Here is a 20824-nt window from a genome sequence, read left to right on the forward strand (position 1 = left end):
CTTCCTCCATCCCAGATATCCCTGTTCCCTCCTCAATCCCACAGAATTCCTGTTCCTTCCTCAATCCCACAGAATTCCTGTTCCTTCCTCAACCCCGAAGAATTCCCATTCCCTCCTCCATCCCAGATATCCGTGTTCCTTCCTTCATTGCAGATATCCCTGCTTCCTCCTCAATCCCACAGAATTCCTGCTCCCTCCTCCATCCCAGATATCCCTGCTCCTTCCTCAATCCCACAGAATTCCCATTCCTTCCTCAAGCCCACAGAATTCCCATTCCCTCCTCAATCCCACACCAGAGCAGGGAACTCGGAGCCTGTTCCCCTCTCTGTCCCCACTCCTGCAGCTCCCAGGAATTCCACCAGCTCCTTCTTCCCAAGCCCTTTTCCTGCAGGAATTCCCTCTCAGTGGGGGACAACCCACGGGGCTGTGGGAGCTCTGGGAAGGATCCACGGCAATGGGAATGACGGGAATAACGGGAATAACGGGCCCCACCTGCCCTTCTGCAGCTGCAGCACTTTGTCCCTCAGGGACTCGTCCAGCTGCTCCAGGAACGGGGTGATGTCCACAGGCTCCTCCACGATGGATTCCTTGATGGGATGGAACCTGAACTCCCTCTTCTTCCCTGAAACCAGGAAAACCCCGCCGGGATGAGGGATTTTCCTCCTCCTCCTCCTCCCTTGGAGCCGTGTCCAGGGCAATGTGTCCCAAACGTTGGGAATGTCCAGGATCGAGGTCCCTGCTCAGTCCCCCTCCCAAACCTGACCCTTCAACATTCCCAAGGTGTCTCTAATTTGGGATTGGGATTCTGGGGCTGCTGTGAAATCCTTTGCCCCATCCCGGGCCTGAGGTCACTTCCCAGTGCTGGGAAAACGCCCTGGCACGGCGGGAATCCCACAGGGATCCGAGCGGCGAGGCCGGGAACAGCTCCAGAGCGGGAATTTGGGTGAGCCCAGTTGGGATGTGAGGCTGGAAAAAGCCCTCTGAGTTCCCAGGAACGGCCAGGAAAGGGAAGGAACCCTTTGGGCACGGATCCCAACCCGGATCCACGCTGGATGTGGGAATCAGCTCCTCCACACCCTCCCTGCAGGAGGAAAATCAGGATCTCCCAACGGGATCAACTCTGGGCTTTGGAGGGAATCGTGTTTACAGCCGGGAATTCTGCTGTCCGTGGGGAATTCCGGGAATTCCGGGAGCTTCCTCACCTTTGCTGTTCAGCTCCTCCTCGTCGTCGCTGAAGGCGGCCTCGGCGTTGTCATAGCAACCGTCATCCTTCTCCAGGTGGTTCTCCATCTCCATGGGAACCGGCTCCTCGATTTTCACTGGGAGCACGGAGCAGCCGCCTGAGGCCTCTCCCAAAAAACAGCCCCGGGAAAGGATCCCGGGAAAGCTCCGGAGCTTGGCGGAGCAGCCACAATTCCCTAAATCCCACCGTTCCCATCCCTGGAGCCTTGTCCGACCCATCCAGCCACCGCTGCCGGAGGAATTCCAGGGAAAACTCCCACCAGAGGATCGGCCACGAGCCCCCATTCCCTACCTTCGATGGGGGGCGAGGGGGAGCTGCAGAATTCCGGGAATTTCTCCCTCAGCATGGCCCGGAGCTCCTTGTCCAGCTTGGGGTTGTCAAAGAGCGGGGCCAGGTGCCTGCGGGACGGGACAGGGATCAGCCGGAGCCGGGATGAGCCTGATCCCAATGGGAATAGCGGGGCTCCCTCGGGATCCCCTCACCTGTGCCACCACCGGAATGTGGGAATGGGAGAAAGGGGCTGGAATTCCCGGGAGAGGAGCAGGAGCATCCCGGGGAAATCCCGATTCCCTCACCCCCACCCCCCTCCATCCCTTTTTCCTTCAGGGAAGGGCTCCAGGACAGCCACCAGGACACGACTCCGGCTGCTCCTGAGGTTTCATGGATTCTCCCAAGGTTTTATGGATAACACCACCACCGCCCTCGGAGCGCCGGGAGAGACCCGGGGGAGCGCAGGCGGCCGTGTCCGTGTTGGAAAATTCGGGAAAACGTGGGAAAATCCGGGGCCCTTACGCCAGGACTCGCTTCTCCACGATGTGCGTGAGGGAGTTGAACACTCCCTGCCGGACGTGGGCTTCCAGAGGGGGGTAGAAATTGGGAATGATCTGGAAGAGATCAGGGATGCAGAGTGGGGTTAAAGGTCTGGAAATGGGGGAAAATCCCCCCCCCCCCGTCAGGGGCAGGGAATTCCCAGTTCCGGGAATGCGGGAGAAGGGCCCTGAATGCTCGGATCTGTCCGGGCCTTCGCTCCTGCCGGGATTCCTGCCTGGATCCTGGGACATCCCGGGAATGTTCCCCCAGTTCTGCAGCCAGGAGCAGCCGGTTTGGACTGGGAGGGATGGGAGGGATGCAGCTCCTGGCCGGATCCCGATTCCCAGAAACTCCCCCAGCCCTCCCCGGGACCCAATTCCTGGAACCAGCAGCTCCTGGCACCGCTTCCCTGCCCTGGGATGGGCCACGGAGCCTCTGGATCATTCCCTGACACTCTGATCCCCCCAGGGGACGAGGGCTGGGCCAGGAATTCCATGTGGGAACAATCCAGAAGCCTTTTCCTGCATCAGCCCAGCAGGGTTTGCTGGCGGCGCTGCCTTCCCACGATTAACGAGGGCCACACGGATCCGAGGATCCGGGAACGCTCTGGATTCATCCCCGAGGTCCCACTGAGGGCTGGGGATGGTTCGGCAGCCAGGGGAAAATCCCTGCTGGATTTGGGATGGGGATTTGGGAGGTGCAGCCGACTCTAGGATCCAGAGGGATGCGCTGGGGGGAAATGCCAGCGGAGCTGGGTGGGATTGTGGGGCCTTTGGGGTGGGATTTGTGGATCCCTTGGGTCGGGATTTGTGGAGTCTTTGGGGTGGGATCTGTGGATCCCTTTGGGGTGGGATTTTGGGGCCTCTGGGGTGGGATTTGTGGATCCCTTGGGTCGGGATTTGTGGAGTCTTTGGGGTGGGATCTGTGGATCCCTTTGGGGTGGGATTTTGGGGCCTCTGGGGTGGGATTTGTGGAACTTTTGGATTGGGATTTTGGAGCCTTTGGGGTGGGATTTGTGGAACTTTTGGATTGGGATTTTGGAGCCTTTGGGGTGGGATTTGTGGAACTTTTGGATTGGGATTTTGGAGCCTTTGGGGTGGGATTTGTGGAACTTTTGCATTGGGATTTTGGGGCCTTTGGGGTGGGATTTGTGGATCCCTTGGGGTCAGGATTTGTGGAGCCTTTGGATTGGGATTTTTGGATCCCTTTGTATTGGGATTTGTGGACCCCTTGGGGTGGGATTTGTGGAGCCTTTGGATTGGGATTTGTGGATCCCTTTGGGGTGGGATTTGCGGATCCCTTGGGGTCAGGATTTGTGGATCCCTTTGTATTGGGATTTGTGGAGACTTTGGGGTGGGATTTGTGGAACTTTTGGATTGGGATTTTGGGGCCTTTGGGGTGGGATTTGGGATTTTTGGATCCCTTTGTATTGGGATTTGTGGACCCCTTGGGGTGGGATTTGTGGAGCCTTTGGATTGAGATTTGTGGATCCCTTTGGATTGGGATTTGTGCATCCCTTTGGATTGGGATTTGTGGAGCCTTTGGGGTGGGATTTGTGGATCCCTTGGGGTCAGGATTTGTGGATCCCTTTGGGGTGGGATTTGTGGATCCCTTTGGGGTCAGGATTTGTGGATCCCTTGGGGTGGGATTTGTGGAGACTTTGGGGTGGGATTTGTGGATCCCTTTGGGGTGGGATTTGTGGATCCCTTTGGGGTCAGGATTTGTGGATCCCTTGGGGTGGGATTTGTGGATCCCTTGGGGTGGGATTTGTGGAGCCCTTGGGGTGGGATTTGTGGAACTTTTGGGGCGGGATTTGTGGGTCCCTCGGGTCGGGATTTGTGGAACTTTTGGATTGGGATTTGTGGAGCCTTTGGGGTGGGATTTGTGAACCCCTTGGATTGGGATTTGTGGAACTTTTGGATCGGGATTTGTGGATCCCTTGGGTCGGGATTTGTGGAACTTTTGGATTGGGATTTGTGGATCCCTTTGGGGTGGGATTTGTGGATCCCTTGGGGTGGGATTTGTGGATCCCTTGGGTCGGGATTTGTGGATCCCTTGGGGTGGGATTTGTGGAACTTTTGGGTCGGGATTTGTGGATCCCTTTGGGTCGGGATTTGTGGAGCCTTTGGGTCGGGATTTGTGAACCCCTTGGATTGGGATTTGTGGAACTTTTGGATCGGGATTTGTGGAGCCCAGCGGTCGCTCTCCCAGCTTTCCCCATTCCCGGAATTCCCTGGAGCGGGAGGGGCACTCACCCGGCACATGAAGTCCAGCAGCGTGGCCGTGATGGCCGGGTGGGGCTTCATGGAGTGGTGCATGACCAGGATGGCCGGTTCTGGGACAGGGAACGGGATGAGACCCCAGAGACCCCAAATCCCCGTTCCCGGGGGGCTGCCGAGGGATTGGGACACCCACGGATCCCATCCAGAGGGAGATCCCAACGGATCCCATCCCCAGGAGACCTCCATGGATCCCATCCATAGGAATATCCCCACAGATCCCATCCCCAGGAGATCCCCACAGATCCCATCCATAGGAATATCCCTGATGGATCCCACCCCCAGGAGCCCCTGATGGATCCCATCCATAGGGAGATCCCAATGGATCCAATCCATAGGAATATCCCCACAGATCCCGTCCCCAGGAAACCCCAATGGATCCCATCCATAAGAAGATCCCTGATGGGTCCCACCCCCAGGAGACCCCGATGGATCCCATCCATAGGAAGATCCCTGATGGATCCTGCCCCCAGGAGACCCCCACAGATCCCATCCATAGGAATATCCCCACAGATCCCATCCCCAGGAGATCCCCACGGATCCCATCCCCAGGAAGATCCCCCCGATGGATCCCACCCCCAGGAGCCCCCAATGGATCCCATCCCCAGGAAGATCCCTGATGGATCCCACCCCCAGGAAGATCCCCCTGATGGATCCCATCCCCAAGAAGATCCCCCCAATGGACCCCAGGAAGATCCCCCCAATGAATCCTGCCCCCAGGAGCCCCTGATGGATCCCATCCCCAGGAAGATCCCCTCGATGGATCCTGCCCCCAGGAAGATCCCCCCGCTGGATCCCGCCCCCCGGCAGATCCCCGCGCACCGATGTTCATGATGCTGTCCTTCTCGGGGTTGAAGAAGAGCCAGTCGTAGAACAGCGCCAGTTTGGCGTTGGAAGCGGCGACGTTGGACTGCGAGAGACAGAAAATTCCCAAATTATCCCGTGAAGACGATGCCGAGATCCCTCCAAGAACCACCTGAGATCCCACCGGGATTTCTCCAAAATCCCTCCGAGACCCTTCCAAGATCCCTTTTGGATCCTTCCAAGATCCCGCTGAGATCTGAGATTCCTTCCAGACCCCTCCAAGACGCGCTGCTCTTCCCACTGCTGGGACTGTCCCACTCCCAGCCCATCCCATTCCCGGGATACCCCTGCTCTCAGCCCACCCCGTGCCTCATTCCCAGGATATCCCTGCTCCAACATCCCATTCCCGGGATATCCCTGCTCCCAGATGATCCCATATCCTGTTTTTGGAATATCCCTGCTCCCAGCCCACCCTGGGCCTCATTCCCAGGATATCCCCGCTCCCAGCCCACCCCGTGCCCCATTCCCGGGATATCCCTGCTCCAACATCCCATTCCCGGGATATTCCCGCTCCCAGCCCACCCCACACCCCATTTTTAGGATATCCTCTTTCCCGCCCCACCCCATTCCCAGGGTATCCCCGCTCCCACCCCGTGCCCCATTCCTGGGGTATCCCCGCTCCCACCCCATCCCATTCCCAGGGTATCCCGCTCCCACCCCACCCCATTCCCAGGATATCCCTGCTCCCACCCTGCCCCATACCCCATTTTTAGGATATTCCCTCTCCCAAACCACCCCGTGCCCCATTCCCAGGGTATCCCCGCTCCCACTCTATCCCATTCCTGGGGTATCCCCGCTCCCACCCCGTGCCCCATTCCCGGGGTATCCCCGCTCCCACCCCATCCCATTCCCGGGGTATCCCCGCTCCCACCCCACCCCATTCCCAGGGTATCCCTGCTCCCATCCCACCCCATTCCCAGGGTATCCCCGTTCCCACCCCACCCCATTCCTGGGGTATCCCCACTCCCACCCCACCCCATTTCCGGGGTATCCCTGTTCCCACCCCACCCCATTCCTGGGGTATCCCCGCTCCCACTCTATCCCATTCCCGGCGTATCCCCCCTTCCAGCCCACCCCATTCCCAGGATATCCCCGCTCCCACCCCGCCCCATACCCCATTTTTAGGATATTCCCTCTCCCAAACCACCCCGTGCCCCATTCCCGGGGTATCCCTGCTCCCACCCCGTGCCCCATTCCCGGGGTATCCCTGCTCCCACCCCGTGCCCCATTCCCGGGGTATTCCCACTCCCACCCCATCCCATTCCCGGGGTATCCCCGCTCCCACCCCGTGCCCCATTCCCAGGGTATCCCCGCTCCCACCCCATCCCATTCCCGGGGTATCCCCGCTCCCACCCCGTGCCCCATTCCCAGGGTATCCCCGCTCCCACCCCACCCCATTCCCAGGATATCCCCGCTCCCACCCCACCCCACCCCATTCCCGGGGTATCCCGCTCCCACCCCATTCCCGGGCTATCCCGCTCCCACTGACCGTGCAGGTGGTGAGCAGCCAGCCGATGATGGCCCAGCGCGGGAGGATGTCGGAGCTGAGCACCTCGTTGGAGGGGTGCACCACGCCGCAGATGTAGCGGATCAGGTCGCAGCGCAGGGATTGGCTGTCGGGCGTGGCCAGGTACTGCCGCTGGAACCAGTCCTGGTAGCGCTTCTGCTGCCCGAAGCGCACCTGGAGCGGCGGAACGCCGTCGGGAAGGGACGGGAGAGGGAGTGGGAACGGGGCCACCCACGCGGGGCCCGGAGCTGGCGGAGGGAGGAGGGGATTCGGGAGGGAATTCGGGAATTTGGGAGGAAGGGTTGGGCACGAGCCCCATGCAGGACCCTGAGGCAGCGGGAATTTGGGAGGGAATTTGGGAGGGAATTTGGGAGGGAATTTGGGAGGAAGGGTTGGGCACGAGCCCCATGCAGGACCCTGAGGCAGTGGGAATTTGGGAGGGAATTTGGGAGGAAGGGTTGGGCATGAGCCCCACACGAGATCCTGGATCAGCTGAGCTGGAGGGAATTTGGGAGGAAATTCGAGAGGGAATTCGGGAGGGAATTTGGGAGGGAATTCGGGAGGAAATTCGGGAGGAAATTCGGGAGGGAATTCGGGAGGGAATTCGGGAGGGAATTCGGGAGGGAATTCGGGAGGAAGGGTTGGGCACGAGCCCCATGCAGGACCCTGAGGCAGCGGGAATTTGGGAGGGAATTTGGGAGGAAGGGTTGGGCATGAGCCCCACACGAGATCCTGGATCAGCTGAGCTGGAGGGAATTTGGGAGGAAATTCGGGAGGGAATTCGGGAGGGAATTTGGGAGGGAATTCGGGAGGAAGGGTTGGGCACGAGCCCCATGCAGGACCCTGAGGCAGCGGGAATTTGGGAGGGAATTTGGGAGGGAATTTGGGAGGAAGGGTTGGGCATGAGCCCCACACGAGATCCTGGATCAGCTGAGCTGGAGGGAATTTGGGAGGGAATTTGGGAGGGAATTCGGGAGGAAGGGTTGGGCACGAGCCCCATGCAGGACCCTGAGCCAGCGGGAATTTGGGAGGGAATTCAGCAGGAAAGGTTGGACAGGAGATCCTGGATCAGCTGAGCTGGAGGGGATTCGGGAGGGAAACTGGGATGGAATTTGGGAGGAAGGGTTGGGCATGAACCCCATGCAGGACCCTGAGCCAGTGAGAATTTGGGATGGAATTCAGGAGGGAATTCGGGAGGGAATTCGGGAGGAAGGGTTGGGCATGAGCCCCATGCAGGACCCTGAGCCAGTGGGAATTCGGGGGGGAATTTGGGAGGGAATTCAGCAGGAAGGATTGGGCATGAGATCCTGGATCAGCTGAGCTGGAGGGAATTTGGGAGGGAATTCGGGAGGAAGGGCTGGACATGAGCCCCACACGAGATCCTGGATCAGCTGAGCTGGAGGGAATTTGGGAGGGAATTTGGGAGGGAATTCGGGAGGAAGGGCTGGACATGAGCCCCCACACGAGATCCTGGATCAGCTGAGCTGGAGGGAATTTGGGAGGGAATTTGGGAGGGAATTCAGCAGGAAGGGCTGGACATGAGAGCCTGGATCAGCTGAGCTGGAGGGAATTCAGAAGAGGATTTCAGAGGGAATTCGGGAGGAAACTCAGGAGGGAATTCGGGAGGGAATTCGGGAGGAAGGGCTGGACATGAGCCCCACACGAGATCCTGGATCAGCTGAGCTGGAGGGAATTTGGGAGGGAATTCAGGAGGGGATTTTGGGAGGAAATTCAGGAGGGAATTCGGGAGGGGATTCGGGAGGGGATTCGGGAGGGGATTCGGGAGGGGATTTCGGGAGGGGATTTCGGGAGGGGATTTCGGGAGGGGATTTCGGGAGGGGATTCAGGAGGGGATTTCGGGAGGAAATTCAGGAGGAAATTCGGGAGGGAATTCGGGAGGGAATTCGGGAGGGAATCAATTGGGAATGTGGGGGGGAACCCCTCGGGAATTACCCGCGAGGTCATGAAGAGCAGCTTGGTCTCCATGTCGGGGGTGAGCCGGCACGCCAGGAATTTGCGGGAAGTCCGGGACTGCAGGAGCTGCAGGACACCTGGGCAGGGACCGGGATTTTGGTTGGAAAAGGGCTCAAACACATCCGGATGAGGTTTTTAGGGATCACTAACGAGGAATTTCCCTAAGCACCACCCGAGGTGTTTAAGGGGGGGATTTAACAGGGCCCCAAAAGGGGTGGCAACATCTCAAAGCCCCATTTCCCTGGAATTGCTGCATCCAGAAGCCGCTGTGAAGCCTCTGGAGGAGGGAATAATTTATGGGAATATTATTAATGTGAATAAAACTGGAAAATCCATCGCTCTTCCCACGGCACGAGGTTACTGGGAGGAATTAAATCCCGTGGAAGTGCCACTTGCTGCAGCTCTTGGAATTCCTGCTTTTTACGGAGCTTCTCCGTCACCTCCTAAATCAGCTAATTAAAGGAAGCAACTCTCATTATCCTGAAATTCCGGACTAGTTTGGCTTGGAATCACCCAGTCCGTGCACAGGGACAATTCCCACGGGATCAGGTTGTTCCAACCCGGCTTGGGAACAATTCCAGGGAGGAGAAACTATTCAAGTGTGGAGCCCAGAACAAGCAGCACCATTTCAGCATCCCACGAGCTTTTCCGGGATGGTTTCAATCCCGGATGGCTCCGAAGCCTCTGCAGCACTGAAAAATCCTTGGAAAACTGTGCTGGGTGAGCTCAGGGAATGTCCAAGCCCGGTACCTGTGAACTGGGAGCTGAGCACCTGCGGGTTGTGCAGGATGTCCTTCCAGAGCTGCTCGAACTCCGGGATCCGCGCCACGTTCTGGAGCAGCCGCACCAGGTCCCGGCCGATCATGAAACAATCCATGAACTGGGAAAAGAAAAAAAGGGGGGAGGGGAATTCCCAGTCAGCTGCTGGGCCGGGGGATGGGAGGAACAGGGAGTTCTCCACCACGCCGGCGGCTCCGGGCACGGCTCGCTCCGGGCCCTGGCATCCCGCCCCGCTGGAAGGAGCAGGTTGGGATCAGGGGACAGGCAGGGAAGGCCGGGAGCTGTTCCGGAATGTTCTCCCTCTCAAAGCAAACAATCCCATAAATCTGCCACTTCCCACCCAGGACTGCAGCCGGGCCTGGAGCTGGCTCCTGGCAGGGCGGGGGGTGGGGGAGGATTGGGAATGTGAGGGTTTGGGACAAATCCCGGCTCTGGGGGGGTTCTCCTGCTCCATCCGAATGTGGCCTGGAGCTGCTGCCGTGCCCTCATCCCAAACTGCCTTGCCCAGGGAGGGATCCCCAGGGAAACAGGATCCCATCCCGGGCACTCCCCCATTCCCAGAGCAGGGAGATGCAGGATCCCATTCCCATTCCCAATCCACTCCCCCGTTCCCGGAGCAGGGAGATGCAGGATCCCATTCCTGATCCCATTCCCAATCCACTCCCCCGTTCCTACAGGAGGGAGATGCAGAATTCCAATCCCATTCCCAATCCACTCCCCCGTTCCCGGTGCAGGGAGATGCAGGATCCCATTCCTGATCCCATTCCTGGGCACTCCCCATTCCCAGAGCAGGGACACGCAGAACTCCATTCCCATTCCCATTCCCATCCCCAATCCCATTCCCATTCCCATCCCCATTCCCAATCCACTCACCCACCCCAGAGCAGGGAGATGCAGGATCCCATTCCCATTCCCAATCCCATTCTCATTCCCAACCACAATCCCATTCCCAATCCCATACTCATTCCCAACCACAATCCCATTCCCAATTCCATTCCCAAGCCACTCAGGGACACTCCATTCCCATTCCCATTCCTATTCCCATCCCCATCCCCATCACTATCTCCATTCCCAATCCCATTCCCATCTCCATTCCCAATTCCATTCCCATTCCCATCCCCATCCCCATCCCCATTCCCATTCTCATTCCCAATCCCATCCCCATTCCCGTTCCCTATCTCTATTCCCAATCCCAATCCCATTCCCATTCCCATTCCCAATCCCAATCCCATTCCCATTCCCATTCCCATCCCCATTCCCATCCCCAATCCCAATCCCATTCCCATTCCCGATCCACTCACGCACTCCCGGAGAAGGGACACGCAGAACTCCATTCCCATTCCCATTCCCATTCCTAATACCATCCCCATCCCCATTCCCATTCTCATCCCCATCCCTATCTCCATTTCCGATCCCAATTCCATTCCCATTCCCGATCCACTCACCCGCTTCCGGAGCAGGGACACGCAGAACTCCATTCCCATTCCCAATCCCATTCCCAATCCCACTCCCGATCCCAATCCCGATCCACTCACCCGCTCCCAGAGCAGGGACACGCAGAACTCCATTCCCAAACCAAATCCCAATCCCATTCCCAATCCCGATCCACTCACCCGCTTCCGGAGCAGGGACACCCAGAATTCCATTCCCAATCCCATTCCCATTCCCAATCCCAATCCCATTCCCAATCCCGAACCACTCACCCGCTCCCGGAGCAGGGACACGCAGAACTCCAATCCCATTCCCATTCCTAATACCATTCCCATCCCCATCCCCATTCCCTTTCCCATCCCCATTCCCATTCTCATCCCCATCCCTATCTCCATTCCCGATCCCATTCCCGATCCACTCACCCGCTCCCGGAGCAGGGACACGCAGAACTCCATTCCCAATCCCAATCCCAATCCCATTCCCATTCCCGATCCCATTCCCATTCCCGATCCACTCACCCGCTCCCGGAGCAGGGACACGCAGAACTCCATTCCCATTCCCAATCCCATTCCCAATCCCAATCCCATTCCCGATCCCATTCCCGATCCCGATCCACTCACCCGCTCCCGGAGCAGGGACACGCAGAACTCCATTCCCATTCCCAATCCCATTCCCAATCCCAATCCCATTCCCGATCCCATTCCCGATCCCGATCCACTCACCCGCTCCCGGAGCAGGGACACGCAGAACTCCACCTCCTTCTGGCGCAGCGCCTGCAGCGCGGCCGAGCCGTGGTGATCCACGATGAGGCGCAGGAAGGTGTAAACGGCCATGGCCACCAGCAGGCTGCTCTTGAGCACCCACTCCCTGCAACCCGAATGCGCCCCGAGTCAGCCCCGAATCCGCCCAAAATCAACCCCAAATCTGCCCCGAATCCATCCCAAATCAGCCCCGAGTCAGCCCCGAATCCACCCCAAATCAACCCCAAATCTGCCCCGAATCTGCCCCGAGTCAGTCCCGAATCCACCTTGAATCAACCCCAAATCTGCCCCAAATCCATCCCAAATCAGCCCCGAGTCAGCCCCGAATCCACCTCAAATCAACCCCGAATGCACCCCGAGTCAGCCCCAAAGCCATCCCAAATCTGCCCCGAGTCAGCCCCGAATCCACCTCAAATCAACCCCAAATTAGCCCCGAATCCACCCCAAATCCATCCCAAATCAGCCCCGAATCCACCTCAAATCAACCCCAAATTAGCCCCGAATCCACCCCAAATCAGCCCTGAGTCAGCCCCAAATCAGCCCCGAGTCCGCCCCAAATCCACCCTGAATCCACCCCAAATTAGCCCCGAATCCATCCTGAATCTGCCCCAAATCCACCCCAAATCAGCCCCAAATCCATCCTGAATCAGCCTCGAATGCACCCCAAATCAGCCCCAAATCCATCCTGACTCCATCCTGACTCCATCCTGAAATCAGCCCCAAACCCGCCCCAAATGCGCCCCAAATCCATCCCGAATCCATCCTGAATCAGCCCCGAATCCACCCCAAATCCACCCCGAATCCGCCCCAAATCAGCCCCGAATCCATCCTGAATCAGCCCCAAATCAGCCCCAAATCAGCCCCGAATCCATCCTGAATCAGCCCCAAATCAGCCCCAAATCCGCCCCAAATCAGCCCCAAATCCACCCCGAATCCACCCCAAATCCATCCCAAATCAGCCCCGAATCCATCCTGAATCCATCCTGAATCTGCCCCAAATCAGCCCCAAATCAGCCTCAAATCCATCCCAAATCAGCCCCGAATCCATCCTGAATCCGCCCCGAATCCATCCTGAATCTGCCCCGAATCCGCCCCAAATCCACCCCAAATCAGCCCCGAATCCATCCTGAATCTGCCCCAAATCCACCCCAAATCAGCCCCAAATCCGCCCCGAATCCATCCTGAATCCATCCTGAATCCGCCCCAAATCAGCCCCAAATCCACCCCAAATCAGCCCCAAATCCATCCTGAATCTGCCCCAAATCCACCCCAAATCAGCCCCAAATCCGCCCCAAATCCATCCTGAATCCATCCTGAATCCGCCCCAAATCCACCCCAAATCCGCCCCAAATCCACCCCAAATCAGCCTCAAATCCGCCCCAAATCCATCCTGAATCCGCCCCAAATCCGCCCCAAATCCGCCCCAAATCCGCCTCGGGAGCGGGAGCCCCCCGGGACGAGGGAAGGGAGGCGCGAGGGATTTTGGGATCGAGGGATGGGAAGGGAACGCCGGGAACGAGGGGGGGCAGCTGGAACCGGGCACCCGCGGAGGGAGGGGGTAATTAACAGAACCGCTAATTGGAAAATCAATTACTGTGATAACGAACGGGGGATGGCTTGAAATTCATAAAGGTAATGAATCCTAAAGGTATCAAGTGATACCGATGTTAATTGATAAACTGATATCGTGATAACGGTAATTCATTAAGTAATATCGCGATAGTAATTAATTAGTATCGCGATAATGATAATTAATACAGTGATAACGATAACTAATTAATTGCTATCGCGATAGTAATTAATTAATTCGTATCGCGATAATGATAATTAATTCAGTGATAACGATATTAATTAATTACTATCGCGATACGAATTAATTAATTAGTACCGCGATAACTAATTAACGATTAGTTAACGATAACTAATTAATTACTATCGCGATGATAATTAATTAGTATCACGATAATGATAAAAATTAATATAGTGATAACGAGAATTAATATCGTGATAATGATAACTAAAGTATCGTGATAATGATAATTAATTAATATAGTGATAATGATAACTAATTAGCACTGTGATAATGATAACTAATTAATATAATGATAACGATAATTAATAAAACAATAATGATAATAATATCGTGATAACGATATTAGCGGTAAATATAGAACCGATAGGCATTGAGAAATGTATTATTAATGAAGATATTAATTAAATTCTCATTAATAAGGACATTGCTGAGGAAGATATTGATAAAAAATCGATAAAAATAGAATTGATTAAAATATTTATGGAGATATTAAGATATCATTAATAAATATATCATTGATAAGGATGTCATTGATTAAAATACTGATAAAGATATCATTGATAAAGAGATCATGGATTTAAATATTTATAAAGATATTATTGATAAAGATATTGATAAACATCTTATTGATAAAGATATTATTGATAAAGATATTATTGATAAATACGTAATTGATTACAATATCGATAAAGATGTCATTAATTTCAATTTTATAGATATTATTGGTAAATGTACATTAATAAAGATATTATTAATAAAGATAGAATTGATTAAAAGATTGATAAAGATATCACTGATAAAGACATCATTGATTGAAACATTTGTAAAAATATTATTGATAAAGGTATCACTGATAAAGATGTAATTGATTAAAATATTGATAAAGATATGATTGATAAAGGTATCATTGATTTAAAGATCTATAAAGATAACGATAAATATTATTGATAAGGATATCACTAATAAAGGTATCACTAATAAAGATATCACTAATAAAGATATCACTAATAAACATGCAATTGATTGAAATATTGATAAAAATATAATCAATAAAGATGTCATTGATTTTAATTTTATAGAGATATTATTGATAAAGATATCACTAATAAAGATATAACTGATTAAAATATTGATAAAGATATGATTGATAAAGGTATCATTGATTTAAATATTTATAAAGATATTATTGATAAAGATATCATTAAAATATTAATAATGAATATATAATTGATTAAAATATTGATAAAAATATCACTGATGAAGATATCATTGATTTAAATACTTATAAAGGTATTATCGATAAAGGTGTAATTGATTAAAATATTGATAATCATACTAATAAAGATATCATTAATCAAGAAGTAATAGATTAAAATACTGATTTAAAAAATCAATAGATACCATTAATTTAAATATTTATAAAAATATTGCTAAATATACCCTTAATCAATATGTAATTGATTAAAATATTGATTAAAAAGAATTGATAGAGATATCAATGATTTCAATTTCCTAGAGCTATTATTGATAAATTTAATGAGATAATTGATTAGAATATTGATTAAAAAGAATTGATAGAGATATCAATGATTTAAATTTCCTGGAGGTATTATTGATACATTTAATAAAGAGATAAATAAAATATTGATTAAAAATAATTGATAGAGGTATCAATAATTTAAATTTCCTAGAGCTATTATTGATAAATGTAATAAAGATAAAATTGATTAAAATATTGATTAAAAATATTGATAGAGATATAATTGATTTAAATTTCCTAGAGCTATTATTAATAACGATAAAATTGATTCAAGTATTGATTAAAAACTATTGATAGATATAGCAACGATTTAAATTTCCTGGATGTATTATTGATAAATTTAATAAAGATAAAATTGATTAAAATATTGATTAAAAATTATTGATAGAGATATCAATGATTTAAATTTCCTAGAGCTATTATTGATAAATGTAATAAAGATAAAAATGATTAAAATATTAAAAATATTGATAGAGATATAATTGATTTAAATTTCCTAGAGCTATTATTAATAACGATAAAATTGATTCAAGTATTGATTAAAAATAATTGATAGATATAGCAACGATTTAAATTTCCTAGAGCTATTATTGATAAATGTAATAAAGATAAAATTGATTAAAATATTGATTAAAAATACTGATAGAGATATCAATGACTTAAATTTCCTAGAGCTATTATTGATAAATGTAATAAAGATAAAATTGATTAAAATATTGATTAAAAATGTTGATAGAGGTAGAATTGATTTAAATTTCCTAGAGCTATTATTGATTATTAACGATAAAATTGATTAGAATATTGATTAAAAATTATTGATAGATATATCAACAATTTAAATTTCCTGGATGTATTATTGATAAATTTAATAAAGATAAAACTGATTTAAAATATTGATAGAGATCTCAATGATTTGAATTTCCTGGAGCTATTATTGATACATTTAATAAAGAGAAAATTGATTAAAATATTGATAAGGCCATCACTGATAAAGATATCGATATCCCAACCTCCAGCTTCCTAAACCATGAATCCCAGGAAGTAACCCCAAATATCCCGGAATTCCAGGCTGCTTTCCCTTGGAAGCACCCAACCATCACCCGGGCAGGGCTGGATTTTCGGGAATTCTCTGCTACTCCAGAGCCGTTCCCAAGCCCTTCCGTGGGAATCCTGCGGCTCTGCCGAGCCCGGGATGAGCTTCCCAGATGGCCGAGCCCGGCAGGATTCCAGCGGGAGCAGGAAATTCCTGGAGCCATCGGCTCCGTGTGCTGCTCCCAAAGGAAAACCTCCCCCCGCGGCTCGGGAAGTTCGGGAAGGAAACATTCCCGGGATGCTGATCCTGGAGCTGCGTGAGCTCCCTGGAGCCCCGCACAGGGATTTGGGATTCTTTCTTTGGGATTTGGGATTCTTTCTCTGGGATTCTTAGGGGAGGATTCAGGATTCTTTCTCTGGGATTCTTTCTTTGGGATTCTTTGGGGAGGATTCGGGATTCTTTCTTTGGGATTCGGGATTCTTTCTCTGGGATTCTTTGGGATTCTTTGGGGAGGATTCGGGATTCTTTCTTTGGGATTCGGGATTCTTTCTTTGGGATTCTTTCTTTGGGATTCTTGGGGAGGATTCGGGATTCTTTCTCTGGGATTCTTTCTTTGGGATTCTTTCTTTGGGATTCTTGGGGAGGATTCGGGATTCTTTCTTTGGGATTCGGGATTCTTTCTCTGGGATTCTTTCTTTGGGATTCTTTCTCTGGGATTCTTTGGGGAGGATTTGGGATTCTTTCTTTGGGATTCGGGATTCTTTCTCTGGGATTCTTTGGGGAGGATTTGGGATTCTTTCTTTGGGATTCTTTCTTTGGGATTCGGGATTCTTTCTCTGGGATTCTTTGGGGAGGATTTGGGATTCTTTCTTTGGGATTCTTGGGGAGGATTCGGGATTCTTTCTTTGGGATTCGGGATTCTTTCTCTGGGATTCTTTCTTTGGGATTCTTGGGGAGGATTCGGGATTCTTTCTTTGGGATTCGGGATTCTTTCTCTGGGATTCTTTCTTTGGGATTCTTGGGGAGGATTCGGGATTCTTTCTTTGGGATTCGGGATTCTTTCTCTGGGATTCTTTCTTTGGGATTCTTTCTTTGGGATTCTTGGGGAGGATTCGGGATTCTTTCTTTGGGATTCGGGATTCTTTCTCTGGGATTCTTTCTTTGGGATTCTTTCTTTGGGATTCTTGGGGAGGATTCGGGATTCTTTCTTTGGGATTCGGGATTCTTTCTCTGGGATTCTTTCTTTGGGATTCTTTCTCTGGGATTCTTTGGGGAGGATTTGGGATTCTTTCTTTGGGATTCGGGATTCTTTCTCTGGGATTCTTTGGGGAGGATTTGGGATTCTTTCTTTGGGATTCTTTCTTTGGGATTCGGGATTCTTTCTTTGGGATTCGGGATTCTTTCTCTGGGATTCTTTCTTTGGGATTCTTTGGGGAGGATTCGGGATTCCTTCTTTGGGATTCGGGATTCTTTCTCCGGGATTCTTTGGGATTCTTTGGGGAGGATTCGGGATTCTTTCTTTGGGATTCTTTCTTTGGGATTCTTGGGGAGGATTCGGGAGGGTTCTTCCTGCCAAGAGCTGGGAATTGCTGCTTTGGGAATGTCCACACTCGGCTGGATCCCGGCGATTCCCAGCCGTACCTTTGCTCCGTCAGGATCTCCAGGACGTTCTCCGCCAGCCAGATGTTCTTGGCAGTCACATCCCCACCTGGAAAAGGCACGGGGAAGGAAAAGCAGCTGGATGGAGCAGCGGGAAATCTGCTGGGATCCGCTCCCATCCCTGCTCCCGCCGGGATCCGAGCCCCCCTTCCTGCCCCCGGGATCCAGCACATTCCCTGGGAGCATGGCAGAGACCCTGCTCCTGCGGCTCCGGAGCTTCCCGAGGGATTCCCTGGGAATGTGCTGGAAGAGCACCGGGAGAAGCCCGGCGGAGCTGCGCAGGCAGCAGCGATCCCTCCGGGAAGGGCTGGGAATCAGCAGCGGGAACGGGAAACATCGGCGGCGGCGGCTGCGGCTCCGGAGGGGAAACAACACCTGGGAGAATTCTGGGCTCGGGAATGAGGGCTGGGTGGGTCCCTGGAAGTGGGGCTGGAGTGTGGAGAACACGGAAAACCATGGAAAACCATGGAAAACCATGGAAAACTGGCAGGTCCAAACAATGGGATGGCAGTGGGAGTCAGAGGGGCCCCGCAGGGGAGGAGCGGCCCAGGGGACACGAGACACCTTTTCCAGGGATGCCTTTTCCAGGGATGCCTTTTCCAGGGACGCCTTTTCCAGAGCTTTTCCAGCTGCTCCGTGCTGGCAGTGCACCCGGAGCGCTCCGGCCCTCCCCTCCCCTCCCTGCTAGCACTTCCCACTCCGCGTCCCGACCCTGCCGGGGGACAGAATTCCCACCGGGGGACAGAATTCCTGCTCCGCGGGCGTCAGTCCCGGCTCCGGGAACACGGAAGAGGCCCCGTTCCTGCTGCTCCGGAAAGGTGTGAGTGCGGCTCGCTCCGAGGGGCTTCCCGTGGGATGAGCGGCTTCCCGTGGGATGAGCGGCTCCCCGCGTGCCCCGGGAGCTGCCAGCCCGGCTCCGCCATTCCCGGTGATCCCGGTGATCCCGGGAAAAGCCGGCAGCAGCGGGAAGCAAAGCGCTTCCTGCCTGTCCCAGCCTTTGCCAGGATCCTCTCCCGGATCTGGCTGAGCCAGAGGGAACAACGGGATCGTCCCCCCGGGAGAGATTCCCTGCCTGGATGGATCCTGAGGGATCCTGTCTGGATCCAGCTCCATGGGATCCAAGTTAAGGGCAGACGCTGGGGAATTCCTGTCTGGATCTGGCTCGGAGGGTTCCAAACTGGGGACAGATCCTGGGGGATCCCAGGGGATCCTGTCTGGATGCAGATCCATGGGCTCGGAGCTGGGGACAGATCCTGAGGGATCCTGGGGATGGACCCTGGTGGGTCCTGCCTGGCTCAGGCTGGGATCTGGGCATGCTCCGGAGGGATCCTGGCTTGGATCCGGAGGGATCCAGGCTCAGATCCAGAGGATTCCCAGCTCAGATCCCGAGGATTCCCAGCTCAGATCTGGGGGACTCCCGGCTTGGATCAGGGGGATTCCCGGCTCGGATCTGGAGGATTCCTGGCTCGGATCTGGAGGATTCCCAGCTCAGATCCGGGGGATTCCCAGCTCAGATCTGGAGGATTCCCGGCTCGGATCTGGAGGATTCCCAGCTCCGGTCTGGGGGATTCCTGGCTCGGATCTGGGGGATTCCCGGCTCGGATCCGGGGGATTCCCGGCTTGGATCCGGAGGATTCCCAGCTCAGATCTGGGGGATTCCCAGCTCGGATCCGGAGGATTCCCAGCTCAGATCTGGGGGATTCCCAGCTCGGATCCGGAGGATTCCCAGCTCGGATCCAGAGGATTCCTGGCCCCCAGCCCGGCTCACCCGCGATCTGCTTCATGAAGGTCATGCAGACTCCGTCGGCTCCCAGCACCCCGCTCTTCACCAGCTCCCGGAGCAGCCACACCAGCTGGACACGGAGATTCCGGGATCAGGGCCCTCCAGGACCCCTCTGCTCCCCACACGTTCCCATTCCCATTCCCGAGGTGACTCCAGCCCTCGGTGGCCCCAAACCCACCCCGCTTCCCTCTGCTCATCCCCCACTGGGTGGGACAGGAGAATCCGGGTGGGGAGAGGAGAATCCGGGTGGGGAGAGGAGAATCCGGGTGGGAAAGGAGAATCCGGGTGGGAAAGGAGAATCCACGTGGGGAGAGGAGATTCCGGGTGGGGAGAGGAGATTCCGGGTGGGGACAGGAGATTCTGGATGGGGACAGGAGATTCCAGGGAATTCCCTGACCTGGGTCCGGCAGGTGTCCTGCAGCTTCAGGTACTTCTCCATGAGGATGTGGTTGATCTTGTTGAGGACGATGTTCATCCCGTCCCGGCTCACCAGCGCCAGGTCCCGGTAGCACTGCAGGGAAAACGGGAAAAGCCATGGAAAAGCGTGCCCAGGGGAAGGGCAAATCCATGGATGTCGGGGAAAGAAACATCCTGGAAGGCAGAGAGCCCCCGTGTGTGGGGTCATTCCCGACTGATCCTGGGGTTTGGGGCTGGATCAGGGACGCTCCGTGGGATCCGCCCCTGGCTGAGCACTGAAATCCCACCAGAAGGATTCCAGAATCCCATTCCCTTTGGGATCGGGCAGCTTTTCCCCTTGCACATTCTCAAATCCATAGGGAAACGCCGGAAATTTGGGGATAAACCCCAGCTGTCCCTGGCCAGAGAGGAGAACTCATCCCACGCCACGAAAACCGGGATAGCACCTGGAAAATTCCCTGGGAGGGGAGGAAGGGGGGCAGGGAGAACCTGAATTCCTCGGAGTTTGCCAGGCTGACACAATCCAGGGGCTCCCCCCGGGCTGCTTAATTAACCCTGGAGTGATTAATGGAGCCCTTAAATGAGAGGCCAGGGAGAGAGAACAGGGATGGACTCCGAGGGAAACTTGGGATCATCCGTGGGCTCCATCCCGAGTAATTAAAGCCGGAGGAGGAAGAGGAGGAAGAGGAGGAGGAACCGAGGGCAGCTGGAGCCGGCTGTGCCCAGCTGGGGACACCTGGGGGGTCCCTGGGCCACATTTTGGGGCTCCTGGAGCAGATTTGGGGGTCCTGGAGTTGTCCCTGGGCAGGTTTGGGATCTCTGGGAAGCTTTTGGGAATCCCTGGGAAGGTCTGGGGGGGGACCCTCTGCCACGTTTGGGGTCCCTGTGCAGATTTTGGGGTCCTTGTGCCGATTTTGGGGTCCCCATGCC

The 20824-nt window shown here is 53.2% G+C and overlaps 1 protein-coding gene and 1 long non-coding RNA gene across 2 annotated transcripts in view; both read right to left on the minus strand.

Moving 5' to 3' along the window:
* INTS3 (integrator complex subunit 3) overlaps positions 1–20824 on the minus strand; it is a 39848-nt gene that overhangs the window by 14926 nt on the left and 4098 nt on the right. Inside the window, 13 exon segments of the mRNA XM_048288931.1 lie at positions 493–622; positions 1203–1319; positions 1535–1641; positions 2036–2127; positions 4309–4388; positions 5155–5242; positions 6686–6877; positions 8657–8754; positions 9428–9557; positions 11611–11755; positions 17677–17743; positions 19463–19547; positions 19875–19988. Of these exon segments, the coding sequence (XP_048144888.1) occupies positions 493–622; positions 1203–1319; positions 1535–1641; positions 2036–2127; positions 4309–4388; positions 5155–5242; positions 6686–6877; positions 8657–8754; positions 9428–9557; positions 11611–11755; positions 17677–17743; positions 19463–19547; positions 19875–19988 (1445 nt within the window).
* LOC125318338 lies at positions 11762–12945 on the minus strand. The gene is made up of 3 exons (XR_007200325.1): positions 12445–12945; positions 11927–12300; positions 11762–11889 (listed from the first exon to the last, which is right to left on the minus strand). It is a non-coding gene; the product is annotated as an uncharacterized LOC125318338 (long non-coding RNA).

The sequence above is a fragment of the Corvus hawaiiensis genome, chromosome 29 (assembly GCF_020740725.1).
Source record: "Corvus hawaiiensis isolate bCorHaw1 chromosome 29, bCorHaw1.pri.cur, whole genome shotgun sequence".
Lineage (NCBI taxonomy): Eukaryota > Metazoa > Chordata > Aves > Passeriformes > Corvidae > Corvus > Corvus hawaiiensis.